The 21,147-nt window shown below is 33.2% G+C and overlaps 1 protein-coding gene across 4 annotated transcripts in view; it reads left to right on the top strand.

The window, feature by feature from the left end:
- The window catches only part of LOC106464361 (1-acyl-sn-glycerol-3-phosphate acyltransferase delta-like), an 82,063-nt gene extending 60,981 nt beyond the window's left edge, over positions 1-21,082 (top strand). For all 4 annotated transcript variants that reach the window (XM_013924497.2, XM_013924496.2, XM_013924498.2 and 1 more), the window contains exons 4-8: positions 6,641-6,802; positions 12,297-12,450; positions 15,658-15,842; positions 16,433-16,631; positions 20,114-21,082. In XM_013924497.2, coding sequence (XP_013779951.1) covers positions 6,641-6,802; positions 12,297-12,450; positions 15,658-15,842; positions 16,433-16,631; positions 20,114-20,298 — 885 coding nt within the window. In that variant the 3' untranslated portion in view covers positions 20,299-21,082. The remainder of the gene's footprint in view (positions 1-6,640; positions 6,803-12,296; positions 12,451-15,657; positions 15,843-16,432; positions 16,632-20,113) is intronic.
- Positions 21,083-21,147: the final 65 nt, after the last annotated feature.

Below are 21,147 nucleotides of genomic sequence, written 5' to 3'. Positions count from 1 at the left end.
CTAAGAAATTTACCTTCGGTAGGTCGAACGAGCTCTCGTTCTAGATAGGTGGTTCGTACTAAATACACTCGTGTGCTTCTACGTATAATAATTATATATATATATATATATATACACACACACACACACTACTGGACTGCCTCTTTTTGAATATCATAAGTACAGCTTAAGGAAGTTTTGCTCATCCCTGCTGACCCCTAGATTGAATAAATTGGGGTTTAAGTTTGCTTTTCAAAATAGGGAATGTGGTTCACCTATTGAACTGTCTCTGGATCATCATTCCTTGGAACTTCTGAATGTGAGTATTCTCCCCATTTTTCCTAGTGAAGCACAGGAGTCCTTACCATTCCCAGTTTCTGCAGTGATGGACAGAGGTGGTTTATTCCTCCTGAGTGATGCTGGAACTCATTATTCCACTCAAGAAGAATATGGTGTATCTGGGTGTCCTTCCCCCAGTAACCTTTGATGGTTTTCCCAGGTGTATGGTAGGAGCCTCCTTGCAATTCTGGTTTGTAGATGACTCTTCTCTATCCAATTAAGTTGAGTGTGGCCCTTCTTTTTTTGGTAATTCTCTTCATTTCGATGATCATTGAAGAGGGTTTTTGACTCATCATAATTCTGCACGTGGAGTGTCAATTCCCATGCCATTGGTTGGGCTTAGTTTGTTCCACATCCTTGTCATAATTCTGGGGGCAGAAGGTTTTGCCTTGCTTCTCAGGTTGGGGAGTTAGGATTTTGGTTCTTACTCCCAGACTGGGTAATTTCTGTTTCTTCAGGTTGAGTGAGGCATCTCCGGTCCTGTAAGTTCGGTTTGCTGCAGTTTGTGGTTCTTAAGGTTAGGGCGAGGGTTTGTCCACTTTTTTGTTGCTTGCCTTCTCTTCGTAATCCAAGTAGGTCGACATTATGTAACTTTCAGGTTGGTTTCCAATAATACCACATTACTAAACAAGACATAGTCAAAAGTAGTCCTCATACCCTATCCACTACACTTTGGATCTATAGCCTTATATTTCCAGTGATGAGATGTAGGACCTTGTATGCCTGGTTGGGGCCTAGATGAATTCATGTTCTTCTCTCGATGTTAGGGTTTTGCATCTGTGGGTGGTCAGCCTTTACTGCCAAAGAATTACATTTCACATTGTTTGATTGAAGAGTATACCTGTTCCAGAAGTAGTGAGGACCCCACTAGTGTATTATTATTATATCTCATTTTTGCACACCTTTTTTCTGTGCAGACCTTTTCTGTGTGCATCTTGTCAAGGTTGTATTCTAGCTATAGTGTCAGAGGAAGTGTGTTTCAAAAGTTAACAGTTTCCTATACTGTAAATGTATTTCCAATAATACCTCCTCTACACTTTCCTACCCTTCCTCCCCATGAAATGAATAGTTTTGTGTCTGCTAATGTGGACCTCAAAGTGAATAGGAAGTAATAATGGGTTTCTCGTATAGGGATCTTGGATAAGGGCACATTGACATAGGTGGAGAAAATCACAAGATTTAACTTGCTTCTGGCAATATAGTGGGGTACAAAGGCTGGACCAAACAAAGTAAGATTGATACCAATGCTTAGATGGGAAGAGAAGAGAAACTTTCATTGGGATAAAGCTACAGTGTGAGAAGAGGTAAGTATTATCAGAAATACATTTTCAGTGTAGGAAAATGTTAACTTTAACCTCTGATAATGGGATCCCACTCTGTAGTAGGTGTTGCCTCATCAGGTATGCTTTGCCTTAAACCCGCATTATTTACTGATTGCAATATACTGCTCACTGTAGAGATTGGGTATTCCCACAGGACCACTGGTGGTAACCCAGTGGTATATATATATGTTTCTAGATATCAGTAAGTTTCAGTCAGTGGTGAATCATCACTCATGAACTTCATGAGTAAGGCAGTAGGGGATTTTTGCCCATTCCTGCTGACCCTTTGAATGAATATATTGGGGTTGGTCTGCTTTTCAAAATAGGGAATCACAAACACTCATTGCACTCTCTCCAGTGTGACATTCTTCTGGACTCCCTTACATGTTTACTTCCATTAGAGCACGAGAGTCCTTATCACTCCCAGTTCCCAGTCACTGGGGTGGTATACCATTCAGGCTTCCTCCTGAGTGAGCTTAGAAATTTACTTTACCATACATACTCATCATTATCCACTTAGTCAGAAGAGGGCAAAGCTGGTTTTCCTCCTGTTTCCCCTGGATGCTTTTTCTCATGTAGACAGCTGTCAAAATTAAAATAAAAAATAAGTTGGAGCAGGTTCAGCTTATGTGGGATCCACCTTTTAATACCAGATTTGGGATGACACCACCATGTTCCTACATTTCTGTGTAGTATAGGCCCCTCTTCTCATTATTTCTGGTTGCAAGAAGTTCTTTCCTGCTCCAAATGTTGAGTTTGGGGGACTTCATCTGCTTCGTAATGCCAGCTATAAGCCATACATACACTGTTCCTGCATTTGAGTGAATGTTTAATGTCCTCTTCCTAATTCTGGATGCAGGATGTCTCTTCCCTGCACTTACGCTTGAGTGATTTCTGCTCTTCTTACAGTTGAGTTGAGGTAAAGTCACGACCCTGTAATGTCAGTTTCAGTTTGTTGTACATCTTGCTCCTATGGTTGTTTTGGAAGTTTATCTGGTTTCAACCGAAATCTAACTTCCTCTTCATAATTCCAGTTGCTTGATGTATGAGACACTAGTTACTTATGGTTGGGGTTGATGAGTCCATATAATATGGTCCACATGCCCTTGCCACTATGTTTATGTTGCCATATATTACATTATGTTTTTATATATATATTTTTTGATCCTCAATCTCCCAATGCCTAGGACGAGTTATGAAACATCGTTTATCCAGTTGAGGTTGTGAATGTACATAGCTAATACTTTTTATATTTTACTATGGATTGCACCTTTCAGAACAAATTGCACTTGTGCATATCCTTTTTTGCCTGTATCAGATTAATTTCCTACTTCAGTAGCAAAGAGCATATCTGTTCCAGAAGTAGTGCAATACCTCACAAGTGTGCTTCATTTTCCTCTCGGAGCACAGCCGTTTACTCTCAGTGGTCACTTTCCACTTGGTTTTCAATGTTGTATACCTATGCTGACCTCTCCACTTTCCCACCCTTTCTCCCCACTGCCAGTGTTTTTTTTTTGGAGCCTGCCAATTCTTGAAAGTGAAGACTGAGTGGGAATAACAGAGGGAGCTATCTGTGCCAGTATAAGTGGCGCAGTAGTATTGGTGGAGAATTGTCACATGATATGTACATGTTCAAAAATGGCATGAAAGTGATGGGTACATAGACTGGTGTATTGATTGTGAAAATTGTTTAGCAATGTTTAGAGAGCAGAAGAATAGTGAGATAGCTTTTTGTAAGAGGAGGTAAGTACCTATCAGAAATACATTTTCAGTGTAAGAAAAATGTTAACATTCAATGACCAAAATAAGAGTTACCTATCCATTCCAACAATTATTTTGTTAGGGTGAACCTGAGGGAATATGACAGAATTCTTAACTTCTTTATTTGAAGTTTTTTTTCTTAATATCTTTGTTTATGTATCATTTTCCCCATACCATTCCCATAGCCTGGCTGTGACTGTACATATTAAAATATTTGATGCTTTTGTTGCAGTTTAGCTTAAATGTGATGATTTGCATATAGAAATGGTACATAAAGCTGACCCTATTTGGGAGGTTTACATTACAAGACTTTTCAATGTTTTGATCTACTATAATGCAATTATAATAACATGCAAGGTGTAAAACTGATATCTGTAATAATGAACTGTATTGTTAAAGCAATGAAAGGTGTGATTCCACCAGAGAAAAAAAATATTTATCTCACAACTGGTTATCAGAGGTAATGAAGGAAAATTAAAACAATTTGTTACTGGAAGTAATTTGTGAACATAGTGGTCCATTGCAATTTGAGTAGTAACCTCACTTAGAATTATAAACAAGTTAATTCACATCGATTCAAGTCTGCAAAAGCAACACAAGCTTCTCTCAAAGCATGTAGCTAAGTAGAAGACTAACTTCTGAAAGCTGTAATGTGGTATTTGGCATATTACAAGTATATTAATTGGACAAAGTATATGTCTGCTTTAATGTGTGCAAGCAATTTATTATTGTTCTTCCTATAATAAAACATTTCTAAAATGTTACAAATCAGTCACAAAAGGGATTTATGGTGGTTGCAATTTAGAGTTTTGATCATAAATCAAATATACCAACAGTTGAAAACATTATCAGTATGATACATACATACTATCAGGATAACATGCTGACCTTATTATTACGTTAGGAAATATCATCTTTGTATGGATTGGATGGAGTAAGATGTGGTCCCGTGAAGACAGAGCATCAAACAACACATCCAAGTCAACGTGCCATTTTTCTGCAAAATTCAAGTAGTATAAACATAATTTCATCCAGTAGCATTTGCAGACATTTAAATTGGACTTTTGTACATTTTAATTACTCAAACAGGCAAATGGAAGTCATCATCCTTGAATGGTTGATGGTCTTTAAAAACGAAGTAAAGAGGAGGGAAGGGGGACAACATTGATATTGGAATATTGTGCTAAAGCCTCCTGCAGTAGCAACTGTGTTGCAAAGTAATTGTCCATAATCAGAGCTGGTGAAGGACATAATCTGAAACTTTCATTTAAAATCATTAAGCTTTCAAGATTTTCATTGATCTAAAATGTCAGCCTATTTCAATATCTAATACCTCACATTTCAACATGTTAATTTAATTTGATAATTTTCTGATAAACATGGATCAAATAACTGATGTACCATTCAACATATGGGGAATCTAGATCTGAAAGCCAACCCCCCCCCCCCATGTTATTCTGGTCAGAGTTGTCAGGTTGAGAGAAAAAATCCCTCATTTATGGGGGAAAATCAAACAAACAGGGGAATAGGGTTGCAGGTTTCATGAAAGGATGTGAGGGGGGAATATTTTTCAAATGGGGGGGATTTAGATAAAAATGAGGAAATTTTATGTTCTCTAATTAGATTCTTAGAGATGTTTTATTCATTTAACTACTTATTTTCAAACAGTGAATGATGCAGTAACCAATTGCACAAGCTTCAGCTTTAACAATAAATCCCACATTAGAAGGATATTAACCATATCAGGACTTAATGGATGGTATTGTGTCATTCCTGTTTGTTTTGTTTTCTGATTTTTAAATTACCTAACCTTGTTGCATGAAATTTATTAAACACTTTCTACGTAATACGTAGTTTGTGTTTACAAAAATAATACCAATTTGTTTTAATATTTGTATAGTATTTTTAGGCTGTGAATTTCAGAAATTTTTTTGGGAAATGCTTTTTTTTATATTAAAAATACTTCTTTTCATCTTAAAAATTCTGCTTTTGGTTATTGTGTGCCTAAAATCTTTTGAATCAATCCAACAATTTTGTATTGATGATTTCGTTTATTCACTCATATTTTATATTCTTAATTATATATTGTATGATATATTCCTAATAACAGTCTGTAAAAACAACAATAATTATGTTTTTTATCCTCATTCTTGAACAATGCATCATACACATGTTCATGGGGGAAGATTGCTGAAAACAACTGAATATGGGGTATTTTTTATTGACTAATAGTTGGCTCTAAGGGTACATGGCAGGTTTGGTGACAATTGGTCCAACACTTTGCTAGTTATCAGCAGAGACAGACACACACACGTAGACCTGTGTGTAGATAATGGTTTAGAATCGGGGTTTTTCTCATACATTAACGTAATTGACTCTAGAATAAGAAAAGGAAATATCATGAATAAATATTGAAATTTATGAATATATATATATATATATATATATGTGTGTGTATCATTTATAAATGTGCTATATATCAACAGGACCTAAATTTGAAAGGATCTGTATAGGAGCATAGAAAAGATTAATCCAAAATAGCTTGCCATTACCTATGATACAAATTAAAGTTTTCAATTTACCTATTGTAAGTTATTTGGTTGTTTGTATCTATTTTCCCAAGTTTCTTTTCTATATTTTTTTTCAATATTGGAAACAAGTTAATGTTCTTGGTATTTAAAATGTAATGCTGATAATTACTTAAAGAATATCTTCATACATAAAAAGAAATGCATGTATTTTTTACTTCAGTAGCTACACTTGCTAAAACTCATGTTTCATTACCTTTAGTGGACAAGACACAGATAACCCATTGTGTAGCTTTGTGCTTAACAGTAAACAATACAAACAGTTTTTATCCTTTGATCATATAAAAGTATTGCTTAAGGTCTTTAGTCTCTGTTGAATTGAATTAATAAAAGAAGAAGAGTTTCATAACTTGTTTAACTTTGATGTAGAGTAATGATTTTAATGATAAAATTATAAAACTGCTTAATATAAGGTGCATATCACTGTTGTAAATATACTGTACGACTAGAGTAGAGTATGTTTTTAACATTTTTCGATCATCATGAATTACACTTACCCCTTGAAACATTATAAGAATTCAGCAAATAAGTGAACAAGTGACTGCTTTAAATGGTTTTTTAATGCATAAATATATATGTATGTGTATATTTGTGTGTGTGTGTGTGTGTGTGTACAAAGTGATATTGTTAATTGAGTTGGTTTTACTCCAGAGTGCAAAAACCTTTGCCAAACGCTCCTTAAAAAAAATCCCCGTTATTGGTTGGGGATGGGTATTTGCTGAGATGGTATTCCTCGAACGAAACTGGGAAAAGGATTCACAGAGTTTGGGCCACAAACTAGATGAATTGGTATCCTATCAGGACCACATATTGGTAAGAGTAAAAATATGTACTTTTTTTTAAAGTAAAGTGAGTGATCATGTTACAGTCCTTTAGTTTATTAGGTTAAAATGGGAAAGTTCCATATTTTTATGGGAAATTATAACAAAAAAAAGTACTTTTCTCCTGTAGTGTCCTGTCTTCACTATTGCTCTTACACTGGCATCTTTTTAAGTTGGAATTTAAATAAAATGTTTTCAAGAAATATTGCCAATACCAGAAGTAAAGATTATTAGCTAATTAACTTGTATTTGGCAGTTCTGCAATGAAAATCTGTATTTCACACAAGGTTAAGTTTACTGTCTGGTTATGTGTTTTAATAACAGTGTCTTGTGGATTTTGTGATCACATAATTTTGCTATGAACTGCTGTTGTTTAATAACCTTGATTTTGTTTATACACATATACTTTTGTAGAAAGTATAAGTTATTGGTTCATTAACATAATTTATAATTTCAACGTTTCAGTATTGTGTATAACTATGGGGAACACTGTATGTGTGTGTAGTAGGTTGAAAATTCCAAATATGCTATTTCTGGAACACTTTTCAGTCTGATTATCTGTTCATAGTAAACACTAAAACCATTTCAAGTTTTGTATTATGTATTGATAAAAACTTAAAATCAGTTTATGGAAAAGTGTTACCTTTAACTGTGGACTGAACTATGAAATAAAATAAAAGAGTAATTAAGTAACAAATTTTCCAATAAAAAAGTATCAAAAGAAATTCATTAGGTATAATTTTAATGTTTGGACAACAAGGCAAGTTACCTTTTTTAAGACGGGGCTAGACCACAAAGGTTATGTATAAAGCTTATAATAAACTACAGTTTGTGTTAAACAAAGTTAAGAATAATACTTTATAAGACATTTCTATAAACATAAATAAAATCATGACCTATATCTCCAGAATGTAAATTTATTAGCTCAATATTTTGTTATTACAGCTTCGTCAGGAGCTGTCGATATCCTAGAAGTTCCCTAATCCAGTTAAATCTAAATTGGAACATAAATAAATCATTCATAAATCGAATATTGATACTCATGTTTAGAAAGTTCATATTATAATAAAATAACATCAAATATTGATACACATGTTTAGAAAGTTCATATTATAATAAAATAACATCAAACATTGATACACATGTTTAGAAAGTTCATATTATAATAAAATAACATCAAACATTCTTCAATTTATATTGTTAAGACAAATCAAACCAACAATGCTAAGTAAATAATGTGTAAATCAATAAATAAACTATTAACATTGTTGGTTTTAGGATAGAATACGTTAATATCCAAATCATTTATTCATATTTGTATTGGTTAGTATTTTTCCATCTTATTATATAAGTACATACATAAAACAATGTCTGAAAGTATATTTCAATCTTTATAAGTGTGTATAGAGACTTCGTCAAAGTTCAACATATTAAAATTATTAAAATGTCATTAACGTCTCTACACTAAAGGCCATCTTTTGTATTTGTTCAATTTAGGTTTATTTTTCTTGATTAAAATGGATTCTTTAATTTTTCTCTTCAGAAAATTATGACATTTAGATAAGATCTTGACATCTGAGAAGATGCTATGCTCTTGTGACAGGCCATGTTCTTTTCCATAATGTTCTGCAATAGTACTGTTAGTATTGAGCTTTTGAATGTCACGCACCTGTTCAGATATATATGTATGTCATATATACGTACTAGAGTATCTGCCACAAGTTACTTCATAAACAATATTTTTACTATGGCATTTATCATGTAGTCCATATTTAGTGGCTTTACAGTTATTTTTCATGTGAGTTTCTTTCTTTTATGCTGAACTAGTTTTTATGATTTAAGGGAGATGCCTGTTTTTTGTACCATTTTAATAGGTAAGTCTAATGCTCTAATTACTCTCTTTAGTTTTGTGGTGATATTATCACTTATATATGGAATCACCCAAGTAGCCTGAGCTTTAAATGTGTTTTCTTTATTTATACAGTTCAAAATAACATATCTGTTTTCTTTTTGCCTATCAAAATTTCTTATTATGTTTTCTATAAATTCCTGATGACTCTTTAAAGAAAAAATGCCTATCCACTAAAGATTTTGACTCGTATTATTTTGGGTTCTGGTATGCCTCACCCCTCATGTTTCTGAGTAACATGCTTTGGCCTTTCATCATTCTCCAAGTCCTTATTTGGATTCTCAATGTTTGAGCCATCTTTTACCTTTATGGGGTTGTAATCCTGAGCTTCTCTCTCTCTTTGTCTCAGGCCCAGTGTTTGAGGATTTGTTCTTATTCTCACTCATGTTTTACATTACCTCACTTCTATGCACCTGTTATCAGAGGCTTTTTGCCATTTGCCCAATAATTTTTCAGGGAACTCGGTTCTCTTTTGTGGCTGACTTTGGTTAGACTTTTCTTGTCTGCCGTTTCACTTCCTACATGGCTTATTTGTTGTTTGGACTAATTGGGGAGAGATATGCTACTTACAGGAATTTGTCTTCCCCCATCTTTCCTTTGGGATTTATGGGCAGCTCCTTTTTTTGCATGATACAGTTTTATGGGGTTGCTCTGATTCTTTGGAGTCATGGGTTGATGTGACCAGGTTACCTAATTCTCTCTCTTCTCTTCCTTGGTGAATCATTTATCCCAGCCTTCCACCACCTCTTCTTCTTCTGATCCTGTAGTTGTTTCATGTCCTTCCCAGTCCACACCTAGCCCTTTACCTGTGTCTAGTCATTCAAGCTCTTATCCATGTGTCAACCACATTGAGCTCCCTTTTACCTCTATGGGAGAATTGGTAGTTGTATCGGATTGAGCTCCCTTTTACCTCTATGGGAGAATTGGTTGTTGTATCGGATTGAGCTCCCTTTTACCTCTATGGGAGAATTGGTAGTTGTATCGGATTGAGCTCCCTTTTACCTCTATGGGAGAATTGGTAGTGGTATCTGATTGAGCTCCCTTTTACCTCTATGGGAAAATTGGTAGTGGTATCGGATTGAGCTCCCTTTTACCTCTATGGGAAAATTGGTAGTGGTATCGGATTGAGCTCCCTTTTACCTCTATGGGAAAATTGGTAGTGGTATCGGTGACTACACTGTGGGTTCAGGTCCTGTATGGGTCAGGCTTCACTCCTGTGTGGAGGTTTGGGAACTTTTTGCTACAGATCAGTTGGTCATTCTCTTCACTTCAAGTCTCCTCCTTTCCCCCCCCCCCTACTTCCGTTCACTCCTTCAGACAGTCCAGTTTCTTGCATTTGTCTTAGTGAGGCTGTGTCAGAGCTTCTGCTCAAAGATGCCATTGAATCTTTCCATAGCTGACTGTCACTCATGAACTATCATGAGTAAAGTAAAAGGGGATTGCTATCCTTGATTGAATAAATCTGGAATGGCCTGCTTTTCAAATAGGATTTTGCAGTCACCCATTGCACATACTTCAGTGTGTTGTTCCTCCAGACTCTACCACATTTCAAGTTGAGTATGGTAGTCCTTACCATTTTCCAGTTCCAGATTATGGTTACAGGGGGGCATACGTTGGAATGAACTGGACAAGCCGATACTGGATTCTCTTTGTAATACTGATTTAAAGTTGATAGTGCCATGTTCCTAGTGTTGAGACCAGTCAACAGCCCCATCTTGGTAATGCCGGCTGCAGGATGTCTTTTCCCTCTTTCTTTCAATTGGGTTCAAGGAACTTTGCCTCGTAATGCCGGTTACAGAATGTGTTATACCCTCTTCCTACAGTTGAGCAAATGTTCCAAATTCTATTGGAGTAGTTGAGTTCAGTGCCTGATCATAATACTGACTACAGGATGCATCCATGTTCTTACGATTGGGTTGACTATGGACACTGCCCCATAATTCCGAGTTCAGTTTGGTATATTTCTGGACACCAACGATTGATGTAGAAGTTTGATTGATTCTTGTTGTTTGCTTACTTCTATCATTGTAATTCCGGTTGCTTACATTATGACAGACACTCTGCTTACTTATGGTTGGGATCGTTACCATGTTCCTCCTCTGTTGATTCTTTGGTACTGTCCTCCACCTTGTAATACAGGATGTGGAACCTTGTCTGTACGATGGGGGTTGGGGTTGTTCCAGAAGTGTTGCAGTCCCTCTCTGTTGTGCTTTCATATAATTGCTTAGGTTAAAGCTCTTGAGAACCAGGGGAATGAGGAGTGGCAAAACAACAATAGTCAGAGAGAAGGACTTGAAGACAAAGGTCAACGCTCTGAGTAACTTTTTCATGGTCAACAGCCTCTAGTTTTTAAAATTATGGGCATTAAATTAGACACTTTCTCTCTCCAGGGATCCAGGCCAAGAGAACAAGACAAAAGTTATTAAAGAAACATACAAACAGCTGTGGGTTGTCAATGACATTGCAGATTGCAGTGAGGCCCTTATGGAAGAATACATCTGGCTTCACACCATAGACAAGGACCAAAATCAGTACCTTATTTTAGTGGTCAGGGAGCACAGAAAGAAATTTCCTGATGCAAAGAGTGTACCATCATGAAATCTGTAGAAGCAAATGTTGTTTGATTCTGTAATATGGAAGCATACTAGCAGCATCAATCAATTCCTTTTTCTGTGGTTCTTTAGTAAAGTTGCTTGTCATACAGTTTTTTCTTCCTATTTCCCAAATATTTCAGAGAAATTTCCACCATGTATGCAGCATTTTGTTTGTTTGGGTAGATGTATTTGTGACCCACATTAAAAAGCAGAGCATCATGGGGAGAAACTTCAAGGGTCAGTAGTGACTCCTTTAACATGCTTTGGTTCTCTTAAAATTTTGTCTACTGTAGTTTCTAGTTAATCCTCATAAAAATTGGGTGTCCCAAAAGCATTTATTACTTTTAATTTTTACCCCCTGGATATAGCAATGATGTTTGCATAACTGTCTCTTTGTTGACATGTACTTTTGTGTGGTAATATAGTTTTAATTGAATTTCACAGGTTACTTTCCTTGGGGATGGGAAACATTCTATTGAGTTTGATGTTAAGAGAACAAAGGTCAAGGTTATACTTGACTAAGGAAGCACATTATGCTAATATAAAATAAGTTGGCAAACAACAATCTATAAGCATAATGAATTTATTTATTTTGCAGGGAAAATACTACATATAGTATATTTTACACAAAAAAATTTAATTGTTTATAAATCAATGTTTGCCAACTTATTGTTAGGTCAAGGTTATAATTTTTAGAAATAAGAATTTGGGTTTTAAACCTCATGTCACTTCCATTGGGGATGCGATTGAAAGGTCAATAATCAAGATCATCATTTCATAAAAATAAATTTAGTTTCTGGTTTAAAATTAACGTAACAAAAGATACACACTATATTTTTCAATACACAAGTACCAAAAAAAAACATAAATATGATTGTAAGAATTAGCCATTGTTTTTTGTTGTTATTTTACTGTTTTATCAGAATGATTTGTTGATATTATAGTACAAAAATATTATATATTAATTCTTAAATATTTTCCAGTTGCTGGTGTTTGCTGAAGGTACAAGATTTACAAAAGACAAATACTTGGCAAGTTGTGAGTTTGCTGAAAAGAACAACCTTCCACACCTTAAATATCATCTTTTACCTAGGACAAAAGGTTTCATTTTTACTGCTCAACATTTGAAAGGAAAAAGTAAGCAGTATTTTTTGGAAAATAAATATTGTTTGAACTGTAACTTTCTTTTATTTTAGTTCTCATTACTGTCCTTTCCAAGTTTAATATTTTGGCTATAAGGTTATAGAAACATTTTTAAGTCGGATATTTGTCAAGCATATTTTAGGTGGTTTGTTTAACTATTATACGTGATGTACGTTTTTTGGGGGTGGTTAATTAAAGTATTCCAAAACATGACATTAATTTCATGATGACCTAATCCACTGTTATTATGTTCATAATGGCCTGAGTGTAGTGTTACCATCACCCTGTTCATTGTGGCCTTACTACAATGTTACCATTAACATGTTCACTGTAGCATTAGTATGGTGTTGCCATCATTATGTTGTTACACTTGTTAGGTTCATTATGGCAATAATGCAGTGTTATCCTCATTATGTTTATTCTGGCAATTGTACTTAGTTACCATCATTATTCTCATTCTGGAATTAGTACTGTTTTACCATCATTATGTTCATTGTGGCTTTAAAACAGTGTTATGCTCTCTATGTTCACTGTGACAATACTAGAGTAGTGTTACTATCATTATGTTCAATGTGTCATTAGTGCATTATTACAATCATTATGTCATGGTGACATTAGTTTATTGTTACCATTATGACATTCATTGTGGAATTAGTATTGTGTTACCATTGTTATGTTTGTTGTGGCATTAGTACATTGATATCTTCATTATGTTTGTTGTAGCAGTAGTAAAGTATTATCCTTGTTAGGTTTGTTATAGTGATTGTGCAGTATTATCATTGTTATGTTTATTGTGGCTTTAAAACAGAGTTACCTTCTTTATGTTGATTGTGGCATTAGTACAATGATATCTTTATTATGTTTGTTGTAGCAGTAGTAAAGTATTATCCTTGTTAGGTTTGTTAAAGCGATTGTGCAGTATTATCATTGTTATGTTTATTGTGGCATTAGTAAAAGGTTCCCATTAATATGTTCATTGTGGCATTTGTACATTCATTAGTACCATGTTTCCATCATCAAGTTCAGTATGTCATTTGTACATTCATTAGTATAGTTTTACCACTATAGTGTTCATTATGACTTTATTACAGTGTTACCTTCTTTATGTTCATTGTGGCATTAATATAGTACTGTTACTATCGTTATGGTCATTGTGGCATTAGAACAGTGTTATCATCATTATGTTCATAGTGGCATTAGTACAGTGTTATCATTGCCATATTCATTGCGGTATCATTACATTCACATCATGTTCATTGTGGATTTTAGTACAGCATTACCATCACTGTTTATTGTGGCATTAGTGCATTGTTTCCATCATCATGTTAATTGTGCATTATTTCCATCATCATGTTAATTGTGCATTATTATAGTGCCAATATTATAATGTATGTTCTGGAATCAGTACAGTGTTACCATCATCATTTTCATTGTTGCATTAGTACAGCATTACCACCATAATGAATGTTGGGGCATTAATAGAGTTACCATCATTATGTTCATTTTGTCGTTAGTATACTAAATTATTACCACTGTGTTCATTGAGACATTAGGACAGTGTTTATGTTCATTGTAGAATAAGGACAGTTTTTGTTGTGTTCACTGTAGAATTAGGACAGTGTTTGTTGTGTTCACTGTAGAATTAGGACAGTGTTTGTTGTGTTCACTGTAGAATTAGGACAGTGTTTGTTGTGTTCACTGTAGAATTAGGACAGTGTTTGTTGTGTTCACTGTAGAATTAGGACAGTGTTTGTTGTGTTCACTGTAGAATTAGGACAGTGTTTGTTGTGTTCACTGTAGCATTAGGACAGTGTTTGTTGTGTTCACTGTAGCATTAGGACAGTGTTTGTTGTGTTTTCACTGTAGCATTAGGACAGTTTTTGTTGTGTTTTCACTGTAGCATTAGGACAGTTTTTGTTGTGTTTTCACTGTAGCATTAGGACAGTTTTTGTTGTGTTTTCACTGTAGCATTAGGACAGTTTTTGTTGTGTTTTCACTATAGAATTAGGACAGTTTTTGTTGTGTTTTCACTATAGAATTAGGACAGTGTTTGTTGTGTTCACTGTAGAATTAGGACAGTGTTTATTGTGTTCACTGTAGAATTAGGATAGTGTTTATTGTGTTCATTGTGGCATTAGTACAGTTTTGTTACAGTCATTATATTAATTGTGGCTTAAGTACAGCATTACTATCGCTATGTTTATTATGGCATTGTTATCATCATCATGTTCATTTTATACTCATTAGTAAAGTCTCTTTGTGATTATTCTGGCATTAGTTCAGTGTTACCATTGTTAAGTTCATTATGGTGTTAGTCCAGTGTTGCCATCATTGTTGCATTAGTACAATATTATCTTTGTGTTTATTGTGTCATTATTACAGCATTAGTTATGTTCATCATCACAGAAGTACAGTATTACCATGGTTATATTCATTGTGCATTAGTATTGTGTTACTATCATGTTAATTTTAGCATTAGTTTGGTGATACCTTCATTATGTTCATCGTGGCATTAATATAGTGTTATCAACAATATGTGTACTTTGGTTTTACTACTGTTATACAATCACCACATTCCTTTGGGTATTACTGCAATGATACCATGACAACATTCCTTTGGGTATTACTGCAGTTATACCATTATCGTGTTCATTGGGCCATTACTACAATAATACCAACATCATGTTCATAGGGGCATTATAGTGTTGCTTTCATTATGTCCATTGTGTCTTTAGTACAGTGTTATTATCATTGTATTCATTGTGGCATTAGTAATGTTGCCATTATAATGTTAGTTACATCATTATTGTACAGTATTACCAGTTTTATGTTTATTGTGATTTAGTGCTGTTATTGTCTTTGTTTATTGGGACATTAGTAATGTTATCATGTTCAATGTAGCATTAATACATTTGTTGTGTTCATTGTGGATGTTGTACAGTGTTTCCATCATTATATAGTGTTACTCTTGTTATATTCATTTTGGCTCTAGTACTGTGTTACCATTATTATGTTTATTGCGGTTTTATACAGTGTTACCATTGTCAGTAATTAGCCAAGCAATGGCTTTTGAGAAGGAGACTTTCATAACTATAGGTTAAGTAATATAAGAGTTGTAGCATAGCACTCTGATTAAAGTATGTGTGTTTGTTTTTACATTTGATTATTTTTGAGTTTGAAAACAAGTTGTATATCTTTTAGTACCTGCAGTTTATAATGTACAGCTAGAGTTTCCACAAAATGGCTCACCTCCAACAGTTTTCAGTATCCTTAAAGGGAAAAGGATTAATGGTGACTTGTACGTGGAAAGAATTCCTCTTAATGATATTCCAACAAACTCTGAAGAGGCCTGTGCAGATTGGTTGTACAAACTTTATCAAAGAAAGGTAGAGAAGTATACTAAAATACAATCAATATTGTATTCTACAGTTCCTTTATTAAAGTGAAGTGCAGTGTTTGGGTATATAGACTGAAAAATGAAATGTTATCACATAGTAGTTATTGTATGTGTAGTTATTACATCTTAGAAAGTAGAGCAATTAAATTTTGTTTGTTTTGGGTTATTAGAAGTTCATAAATTGTCATGCCAATGACCAAAACAGTTATAGTAAGATTATAAGAGTTTTTACATCTCATTTTCTTAGAGTGTATAAGCTTATGAAATGCATTTGAAATGTTCATAAATTATAACTTTTGCTTTTAGATTTCAGTCAAATTATAGATTTTCAGTGAATCAGATTTTCTTTGTTTTTATTTCAGTGAAATACAGGTGGTTTTAAGTGTGTTGTAGCAAGTGTTTAATTTATTTTTTATCGTGTAAGCATTTCATAACAGTTTTGAGTTTTCAAAAATATTGAAATTCAAAAATAAATTAGAATATAGGTTTAGTTTTAGTATTGACCTTATCACTAAATAACCACAGTGTTTTAAAAAGCAAGGCCCTTTGAGAAATAACTGGCATTTTCTGTCTGAGCAGGATGAACTGACAGATCAGTACATGAAGACAGGAACATTTCCTGGACATAAAATTGAACCAAAGCCTAGAATTGCTACCTTAGTTAATTGGGTCATGTGGTCAGTGGTGGTAGGAACTATGCTGATGTACATCATATGGAAGATTTATATGTCAGGCAATACCAGCATTGTCATGATTGCCAGCACACTTATTGTCTTTGGTAGGTTTACTAGTGGACTCAGCAGTTTGTTGTGTCTATTACATTATGAAATTTTATTTGTTATATCTCAGTTGATTAAAATATGTTGTACATTTGACAAAACATAACGTCAACTCTAAGTTAGAAGTATGTTATTCTTGAGGTTTTGTGATAATTAAAAACAAGTGGTGCAATTCAAAGTGTTTTTATATAATTAAAATTGCATAGTTTTTGTCACATTATTTAGTATTAATACACTTCAGCCACAATTGGCCCTTTAGTATGAAATATGTTAATAGTAACTATTGCTATTTGTACAAAAGAGAAACTTAAGTTTAGTGTATTATATTTAACAGTATATTCTATGGTAAAAACAGAAAATATCATGATACCCTCTGTGTTAGTTAATAATTACCCTATAGTTTTACTCTTTGTTTAACATAAAATTTTTTATATCTGTAATCTTCCAACAGTCTTTTCATGTGTAATACAATAAAGAATGAAATTAAAGCAAACTGGATCCTTTAAAAAAAAAATCAATATATAGCTATCAAGAATAACTTCTATATTTGGTCTAACAGCTTTTTCAAAAAGTTAATCTTATATGAATGACAAAGTAGTTGACTTAGTACAACTAATGCTGATACAATACACAAGTCAAACAATATATTCTTAAGTCTGTTGACACTATCATATTCCAACAATACAAAACTGTATCATAAACTTACCTGATACAGTATACTTTAGTGAGTATCCCAGTTTTCCAATTTATTTTACGTGGTATATACTGCATGGAATACTATTAACCAAATTTTTTTCCATTCATTACTAAAATGTAGGTCTCATAGAATACAGGTACTCTTTTAGCATTCATTTCATAGTTTAAATGTCTAGTGAACTAAATATATTTTTGTATCTATGAAGTAAGAAAAGTTTTTCTACTGGTAACTGGTTGTTTATGTTTTGTTAGAATTAGCCTATGTCAAAACCATAATGCACAATAGCAGATTTTGTCTGAAGTGGGACCATATGCATGTAAACAGTTGATTTGTTAAAGTTAATTAAACATAGTGAACTTTAGCATAGTTGGCTTTGTGGGTTGGTGTGGCTTTATGTACACCACATGAAGTGGGAATTTGTCAAAGCAGCAAAACGTATTCAAGACAGAAATTTTGTGCTGTCTTTAAACGAGATTTTAAGTTTGATACAGAGCCCCAGTATTTGCCTGCAGTTTATTTGTACCTGTGTACTTTTTCAGTTATATATGATGTATAATATTTCCCTTTTCAATGTAAATAACAATCAGTGACCAGTATATATACCTATTAGCTATAAAACAGTTCTCTTTGAATGCTTAAGCAATTTAACCATGTGTATGGTTTCAATTTTAAGCTGATCCATTTAAAAAAAAGTCAAAATGAGGGAAAACACACAAGGATATAGCCTTGGTGCAGAGTTTGAAGTAATATTTCTGTTGTAAAATTTTACAAATTGTTCATTAGGCATAAAAACTAAGCAAAAAATGTCAAACTATTTAGATATTCTGTATTTTAAACATTGTGGGATGTTTAAATACTCTATACTTTGAATACTGGAATATATTTACTCTATACTTTCAACACTGAGGTACATTTAACCTGAGATTAGATTTTACTCTAACAAAATTACTTGTGACTGAGGTTATAATGGTAGCTGTAGGTGCATCATTTCTGCAGACTTGTGTATTTCTTAGATGTCCTGTTTTATTTTTGTTACATAGAAACACAATAGTATATGTATTAGATATTCGTTTTTTTATATTACTTTGAAGCATAACATAATGCAGTTTTACTATATACATGTATTAGATGTTGTGCATGTTATTTCTGGTACACTGAAGTCTAGTGCAGTTTTACTATATATATGTAAACATCTAATACATATATATAGTAAAACTGCACTAGACTTCAGTGTACCAGAAATAACATGCACAACATCTAAGTGCATGTTATTTCTGGTACACTGAAGTCTAGTGCAGTTTTACTAAATATATGTTTTAGATGTCCTTTCTATTATTTCTTTTACATTAAAACACAATATAGAATAGTTGGTAAATCGGTAAATGTTTTTCGATAGAATTTATAATAAGATATTGAGTATACTTTTAAAGATATGCAACAATTTATTGCATTAGCAAAGACTGGTGATTTTGTTAAGTAACCCCCAATGATTAATATTTAAATTATTCAGATTAATACGAAGAGTGGCACAAACATTGTTGAGTTTATTAAAATATACACAAACATTAAAATTGAAGTTATTCAGATTAATATGAGAAGTACTGATTCACACTTTCACAACATAGGTGCATGAAACTGTAATAATGTAGAAAAAAAAGTTTCATAACTCCTTTTAAAAAATTTATGAAATAAATGAAGTGAACTATACATATCTTTTCCCATTTTAGGGCGTAAAACACTTCTGAAAGTAACTGAATGTGTGGTTACATTTTTATTTTGATGTATGGAGCCTTCTTGCTCTTTTTACTGACTTAAGTACATCTTGTGATTTGTAATCTCTCCTCTTGATCATTAAATATGGTCCCACCCTTAAGTTACACAGTACTATCATCTGATCACTTAAATTCAAACTTTCTACATCTTAATTAACAGATATTCATGCACTTTGTACTTTTAAGTTTAATATTTTTAAGAAAGGAATTAAAGTTATTGAGCTTGATTTTGACAAATGTTTCACGTTCAGATTATTTCATTTAATCATTTCTAATGCCACATCCTGATAGGAAATTTACTGAAAATTTTGTTAAATCTTCCAGATTCAGTTGATAAAATACTGAATGTGGATGGAAGTATTTTTACGGTAGTGTGTTTTATTTTGTAGTTTATTTTAATCAAAGAAGTACTGCTATCACTAAGTAAATGTTGTGTTAATGAAGTTAATCATTAAATGGTTCTTGTGAGTGAAAGCTCAAATTGGATAAAGCTAGAAAAGAGGAAACTAGTCAAACATTATATATAAAAGTTGTGTGTGTGAATGTTATTACTAAAAGAACCCTAAACGAAATTTCTTTAATTCTTATAGAAATGTTTTTCTATAGAGATGAGTAACAGTGCTTTCTCCATTTACAAACATCACTTGTTTTCTTGGATAGATTGTGTAGGCAGAGTATTCATGATGAAACTATGTAGAATGGACGGCAACTGCCTGTTGTAAAGACACAGAATACTATAAAGATCGACAACACATTACACACCGACCTGAAGATGAAAGGCAGAAGACTTTCGAAATGCCATCCTCTACATTTGTGTCTCTACAACAGGCAGATGCCATCCATTCTACAAAGTTTCATCATCACTTGTTTTATTTCTACAACTTACCAATAAGTATGTAGTTTACAGGCAGCTTGAAATTACCCAGTCTGAATTGTACTTTTTTGTTATATCTTACAAAAAATTTTACAAGCTTTATATGCATTTATTTATTTATTTATTCATATATGGCAGCTTGTAGTCTCATGTACTGGATGATTGGACAAACTAAGATCAAGAAAAGTTCCTCCTATGGTAAAGGTCACAATCATTCAAGCAAGACTGGAAAGAATCAAGAAACCATTTTGAGTTATCAAAAGTTAGGGCTTAATGGTCATCCTGAGGATTCAGTAAAAAATTATAATGGGCACATTCAGTAGAAAATGGTAATGAGCATAGCTTTAATGACATTACTAAGAAAAGGAAGGATCGGTTAACTTGAGAATATGTTTGTATTGTTGATAAAAGCACATGAATGTTTGGAGTTAAACTTTTTTTTTTTGCACATATTTGTGTTGTGACTGTTAATTTACTAAAAAATAAATGATTAAAAAATTACCAGCGATAATGAAAATATTGTTTACAATGAACTGATTATGATAGTTAATTTGAGCATTCTTCATAACATACTTATCTCAAACTCATAATTTTAGTGCTACACTTTTTTTTGGTGAGTATTTATGTCTGTTAAGGGAAAACCCTGAAGAGTTTTACTAATTACTTGGGAAGAAGAAACAAGGCTTTGTAAAACAAGAGTTTTCATGGTAACTGTATATAAACATAAGATAGGAAAATTGTTTACAGTACACTTAAGTGTAAAATTTGTTTAAGCTAGCAAAAAACTTATGGTTTAGACATGTTACCATTGCATTTTCACTTTCAGTATGAAAGTATGTTGGTAAGAGCTAGAGTTTTGTATGTAGTTGTCACATTAAACCCTATGTTGAAGTATGAAAGTACGTTGGTAAGAGCTAGAGTTTTGTATGTAGTTGTCGCATTAAACCCTATGTTGAAGTATGAAAGTACGTTGGTAAGAGCTAGAGTTTTGTGTGTAGTTGTCACATTAAACCCTATGTTGAAGTATGAAAGTACGTTGGTAAGAGCTAGTTTTGTATGTAGTTGTCACATTAAACCCTATGTTGAAGTATGAAAGTATGTTGGTAAGAGCTAGAGTTTTGTATGTAGTTGTCACATTAAACCCTATGTTGAAGTATGAAAGTATGTTGGTA

This window comes from Limulus polyphemus, unplaced genomic scaffold (assembly GCF_000517525.1).
Source record: "Limulus polyphemus unplaced genomic scaffold, Limulus_polyphemus-2.1.2 Scaffold1627, whole genome shotgun sequence".
Classification (NCBI taxonomy): Eukaryota; Metazoa; Arthropoda; class Merostomata; order Xiphosura; family Limulidae; genus Limulus; species Limulus polyphemus.
Note: the sequence above shows the minus strand (reverse complement) of the source record. Positions and strands in the feature narration are given on the sequence as shown.